Below are 6,522 nucleotides of genomic sequence, written 5' to 3'. Positions count from 1 at the left end.
AAACCATATAATTTGTAAGAATTTCATTTCTTTGTCGATTTGGGGGAATAATAATAACAATAATAATAATAAAAAATCCCTCCTCCCCTAGTGAATTAATATAAATGGAAATAACAGAAACTCCAGTTTGGGATGACATGATTTATGTACGCGCTTCTTTAATATCCAGTCAATTTGAATAGTGATGTTTTTATATCCACAGTCAGTTGAAGATGCCAATAACAGCGGTATGAACTTATTGGACCAGTCTGTCATTAAAAAAGGTATGGATTATTCCAACAAGCTAGACAAACTTTTACTGTGTAGCAATATCTTCATGATATATTTCCACTTTGGGGCAATTAATTCACCCGGGAAGCAGGCATGTATGGCAGCAGGGCGAGGAGTTGATTGGATCGGCAGAGAGAGCGAAGGGGAAAGGAAAGAGATGGGAAAGGAAAAGTTGATGCCCCCCCTCCCCCCTCCTTCGAAGGGTTTAATTACACAAACGCTCTCGAATCGAGCACCTCATGCTCTAACGCCGTTTCCACGGGCCCCCTCCTCCTTTCCCCCCCCCCAGTCCTCGATGGGGACCCCTTGGCTTTTCATGGGGGAAGGGGGTTGATTCCCCTTGGGGCTTAAATGCATTTCCCAGGCGAATCAGACGTGGAAGGAAGAGAAACAAATGCCTGTGGAAAGGCAGCCCCGACCTCCTTCCCCCCTTCCCCCAAGAATCCCCCCTTCCCCGTGCCCATTTTTTAAATCTTCCTACATATGCGCACATGATTTAGTGTAACTGCAGAATCACCCCATACTGTTAAAGGGAATGTGATATTAACAAATGTTTGCAGTCTCTTGTACAGCTGTAAGCAAAATAATTAACTAATTAAACTAATTAAATGTAATTACAATAACTCATTTCGGGCGTATTGCAGCTGCTTAATTTTTTTACATTTCTCTGACAGTCACTCGAAGATGCCTGGCGATTAGTGTTGTGTTATGCTGATAGACATTAAACAGATCACACGCTGCAAATGTAGGGAAAGCTATCTTTAATTATCTAAGGAGTTTCTATTTCTAGATTCAATTTTAAGTACCAGAGATGAGGCTTAGAAATGCCGTCCCTTATGCTTACTATCACCAGCACTTATCTCCAGGACCTTATTATTTGTTAAAGGCGCACAAATGCTTTAATAGAGATGATCTTCTACAATGTAAAGCAAAATAACAGGAAGGGTGTTTATTTAAAATGTGTTCAAGGCAGCATGAGGTCCTTCCGTGTATTTATTGGTTTTTAATTTAAATCCTCGTGTACAGTCTCTCTCTTTCTCTCCCATACGATCAAGTTCTAGTTATTTGAGGGAGGACAGATGAAAACTTGAAGACCATTTGGCTTCATCATTTATGATCAGAGGTTGGAAAGTAGAAGGTGGTTTTGAGAAACAGAAAATTACTTCCCTTAAAAAAAAAAAAAAAAAAAAAAAGAAAGAAAAAGCAGTTGTTTCTCCTGTTTCTGCTCAGTTTGAGTGCTTAGCAGGGTTTGTGCTCAGGGTCCGTAACCTGATGGCTTCTGGTGGCATTTTTCTCTGTTGTTTTTTTTTTTTTTTCTCTCACTCCCCTCCCCGCCCCTCCCCTCCCCTCCCCACCCCCGCTTGACACCTCATACACGATGTTTCCTCTCGGGTGTATTTGATTAATTGGTGCTTGATTTGTGGTCGAGAGACTTTTTCTAGCGTTGGGCCGTGCTCGCATTTTCCTTTCGCAGAGCATTCTTCTGCTGATCACCCAGCCCAAAATACTCTTTTACCCGCACCCCCCTTCCCTCCGTCCTGCCGATGGTGAGGACGGCAGAGGCATTTAACGTGCATGCTGAGCGGTGCTAAGCTGTGAATGGTAATAATTAGATATATTGGGTAGAGATTTAGGTGTGCTGACTGTGTATGGGCACTGCCACTGCCCCAGGTCGAGCAGCTGCCGCACACGCAGCCCCACATCGGTGGGATTCCTGTTTGCAGCCATCAGAATATACCCTGGATTTATCCATGATGAACAGGGTACATATGCACTTTGGAAATTAGGTTACTAAAAAAGATCCTGAGATTCTTCTGCAGCTGTTTTAAAGTCACTGTAGGAATATTTTCTTCCTTAGATGTAATGCTGAGCTCTAAAAAAACTTTCCAGCATAAAGGAATATTGTGAGCTCTGTTTCTTTTTGCCCAGCGAGTTTCCTGGGTACGGAGAAAGAGAAATGGGTAATGAACAGTAGGTCACGTTTGTGGCAGACAATATTTAATCAGGCCGAGAGAAGGAGCAACACAGAGAGGGTTCAGTATCAATTTCTCTTTGTCCCCTGCAGTTTGTAGCTGTGAGGATGCACTTTGAAGTACAAAAATAAGTTATTTAAACTCTCTGAGTCGTTATTGCAGGCGGATGGCGTCGAGAGGCAGATAGGTATTGATTGATTCTTGTGCAGAGGAACATTCCCCGTGCTACATATTTGCTAGACGTGGATTGGAGGGGGTCAAATTCACCAAACCCTAGTTTGGTGCCTAAAATGCTTTAATTATAATGTAGTGGAAAAAGTATGATGCGGATTCGAAGTCTAAACTTAATTATATCAACCAGGCTGTAAGTGTTTGTTTCTTTATGGTCTTTCAAGCCTGAAGAGGGAATTAGCTGTCTCTGCATAAAGGATTGCCAAAAATATTAAGGAAATTATATAGGGATTCATACAGGGCTATCGATTTATCTCGCGTATCGATCCCGCACAATAGATTACATATACACAGTCTCTTGTTATGTTTGCTATCTGAGCTTACTTGACATTTCTGAAGTAATTTAGTTAAGAGGAAATGAGTTGTTCCCAGTAGAGAGAGCAAACGAGTGGAGTGAAGGTAGCCAGCGTGATAAATGGCTCTTTCATTTGGAGATCTCCAGAGCTCGTTTAAGGCTAATTTTCTGTATTAGCCCCCTTTGAGCTATTAATGCAATAGGCAGGGACCGTGGCCCCTCGTCTCTTAGCTGCCCCATTAGAGCGAGCATTAAGCTACCAAGGCTGAACTCTACTGTGGTGGTGGTGGTGGCGGTGAAATAATGAAAGGTGCTTTTTAAACTCTCCTAATCTAAAGTGGCAGAGGGTGGTTAATACGATTTGAAGGGGGCTGGTCAATGAACAATCAATAAACTAATAATGAGAAGGATGCGGTACATTAAGAGTCTAAAAATCCAACGAGACATTAAAAAATCATCGTTAACTCCTAGTTCCATTAAGATTTGGGTGGTTGAAGTAGGAGGGAGGGAGCCAGATAAATCATCAAGATGATAATAATCACCAAGAGCATTAATACCAGATTTAACTTGGCTTTAAGAGCTTACCGGCTGCACGTTTTGAGGCCTTTCCCTCGATCTCTGCCGCAATGAAGGGAAGGTTTTCCGTGTGTCAAGAAGAAAAGATCGGGTCCCCTTGTCACCTGCTCATCTGAAATTCGCTTGGCACCGTCTATGGCGAAAGAAGTGGCCCTCTTGCAAAATCTTGCGTGGCCCGACTGCCAAGTTAATTTTTTGTGACTCTGGGGCACAGCCAGTGACCTTAAAATTATCCTGATGTGTTTATTTACTTTCAGCTGTATCTGACGACCGTCTGCACACTCGCATCTGATTTAGCACGAAAGGCCATTTTACCCCTACCGCCCTGATTCATTGTCTCCTTGCAAACACGCTCTATTGTTTATATTATTTTAAAGAGAGGTATGAAAGGAGGTGTCACCATTAAAAAAAAAAAGCAAAACTCTTAATAGTGCAGGATAAGATTCCCGCCCACCCCTTCCTGAAGTATCTGGATAAATGATTAACTGAAAACCACTCTGGCCTCAGCTTTTCAGGTGATAGATCTGGGAATCGGAGATGTTGCTTCGCTGCCACTCAGTTTCGTGCTTTTTCATGGATTACCCACTGAACCTTATGATCCGCTTGAACTGAATGCAAAACAATCTCGACGGAAGACATCTCACGTTGAAAGTTAGCGCCAGCTTTCAGGGGAAAGGGACTGCTGTAGAGGAGAGGGAGGGGGGAAGAGGAGGAGACGAGAGGGACAGGAGGGAAGGGAACATGAACACACACTTTCTGTATTTATTCATCAAAATTAAAATAAGAAGCGGACCTTTTAGTGACAACAAGTAAGACGTTGTCCCTAGACATTCTAGGTTTGGCTACGAAGTCAGACCAAATCATCATTAACAGCAAAGTCCTGTTGTAAGGAGCAAAGAACTTTTTACTCTGTTCACAGTACTTGTTATCAGGCAGATAACAAGATCTGAAGGCTTTTCGGTAGCTGATTAGTAATTAGTTTGTCCATGACATTTGTTGGTAACAAATATAACAAATATTTCCTCTGATTAATTGATTGATTGACTACCATATCACTCACCAGGTTATTGCAGCGATATCCTTAGCTTAGAACCTCGTTACTCAGCTATTTTCAAGACATAATTCTATCCATTAGTTCATTTTTAGTGTTGCTGAAATGCCCCTTTCCCCCCCATTTTCTCTTGTCCGTGTGCATTTGTGCGCCTTTTCAGGCGTGGGTGGAGAGCCACCCAACAGAGAACCACCACTACTACAAAAAAAAAAAACCTCAACTGAAAAAAAAAAACCCGTAAGACTTAATGTATGCACAGAAAATTGTAAACATGTAAAGAAGTGAAAGCTTCACGCTGAGTTTCGCCATGCTCCATTTCCCCACCATTTCCTGCTGTCGTTTTAAAGCGATCTCACTCATCTAGAGATCCCGTTTGCAGGAACAGTATGCTTATAATTACTAACAAATCAAGCGGCTACTGTTGCTCTCCCGGTTTATTGATAAGCCGAAGAGAAATGGAAGGGGGAGAAATGACAAAGAGGCTGGAAGTAACCACAGGAGGAGAAAGAGAGAAGAAAGAGGAAGATAAAGAAAGGGATAGAGAAGGAGAAAGGAGAGGAAAAAAACAGAGAGAGAAGGGAGAGAGAAATAAAGAGGAAAAAAAAGAGAAGGCACAGATTTTGGAAGGGGGAATTATGAATTTGTGAACGCTCACGTACACACAGCAAATAGAGTTTGGGAGTGAAAGAAAATCGAATAGTTTCTGCTGGGGATAACAAGAACTAAATGGGATAACGCTGAAGCAGAAGTGGCGGGGACGCTGCGTGTCCCCGTGTGATGTTTTGCATGATTGCAGCAGTTATGGCAATCCCTAAGCAACTGGGAAAGTTGACATCGACTAAAAATACCCCGTGCCTTACAGTTTATTTACATACGGGCAGGGATTTGACACATGCGGCTGCACACACGGACATGTATATCGCTTTACCCCCGAAGTCCTCCACGTTATATTATCCCTGGTAAAGCCGAGGCTATATCTGGAAAGCTATAGCCGTGATAGACATATAGATATGATATAGATAGAGATAATTCATTCCACGGCAAACACTTTTTTGAGGGAGCATTAGGTAATTTACAGAAGATATAGAGTCTAGATAGAATACATCTCTCTGAAGCTATGAAATTGCAATAGATATGCTTACACCGCCTGGTAAGCCTCTAAAATGGGTGTAGAGTTATTAGTCTCCAACTGACGGGTGTGTTCATAGGGTCCTTTTTCGGGGAGGCCCTGGTAGGAACAAAAGCTGAGGAGCTCTCAGCATAGCTGGGAAAGGAGCCAGCCTGCTTCCCAAAAGCAATTTGCAAGGGAAAAAAAAAAATACTGAGCACGTGAAAATCCATATTTCAAAGGCTATAATGTAATGAGTGCTCCAAAAGGCCAAAGCGAGTGGGGTGAGGTACATTTCGGCATTGCACGGGTCCCTCTCTCTTTAGTGACTTTGGACTAAGATCAGATGTTCGTGGAATTGCTGCCTCTTGTTTAATTTCTCAGTTCACTGGACAGTGACCTGATAAACTGGTCACTAAATATAGCCACTGTAAAGGTGTACTCGAGCCACTGAGCCCATGTGTTTGTCCGAAGGAAAAAAAAAAATGCCAGTCATGAAAAATGGGTCTGGTGGCACTATTTTAATTTCTCTTTAAAAAAAATAATAAACCAACAAAAACCCACCTTTTTCTTGATGCTTCCCTTGAATGACATTGCACAACATTGTACATTAAATAACTGATATATCTATGTATAATTGGAGAAGAGAGAGAGAGACTGTTTTTCCAGTCTGCCAGTACTACCTCTGATAGCCCAAACGAGTCCCTTCCCATAGACTCAATGGCAAAAATCCTACTAATAGCAACGAAAGCAGGAGCGGGCCCCTAACTCTTTTATAACTGTTCCTGTGCCGTTCTCAAACTATTTGAAACCGCCTTTATGAGCTGCATAAAGTGCCTAACTAAAAATAATAGAGAAATAGGAATCCATTTCACTTTCCGATTCCCTGGAGTAAAGCCACTCAAAATAATTTGTTTATACTGGAGACTATATACAAGGCGTATGAAGCAATATGTATATCTAAAATCGACATGCCTTTTGGTTTTTAGCTGTTATAGAGCTTTTATTGTGGGGGTCT

At 42.0% G+C, this 6,522-nt stretch overlaps 1 protein-coding gene across 1 annotated transcript in view; it reads left to right on the top strand.

Annotated features, from left to right (window-relative positions):
- TFAP2B (transcription factor AP-2 beta) overlaps positions 1 to 6,522 on the top strand; it is a 28,765-nt gene that overhangs the window by 6,822 nt on the left and 15,421 nt on the right. Inside the window, 1 exon segment of the mRNA XM_075086590.1 lies at positions 203 to 263. Within this exon segment, the coding sequence (XP_074942691.1) occupies positions 203 to 263 (61 nt within the window).

This window comes from Phalacrocorax aristotelis, chromosome 3, assembly GCF_949628215.1.
Source record: "Phalacrocorax aristotelis chromosome 3, bGulAri2.1, whole genome shotgun sequence".
NCBI lineage: Eukaryota > Metazoa > Chordata > Aves > Suliformes > Phalacrocoracidae > Phalacrocorax > Phalacrocorax aristotelis.
The sequence above is the reverse complement of the archived record's forward strand: the minus strand, read 5'-3'. Positions and strand labels throughout refer to the sequence as shown.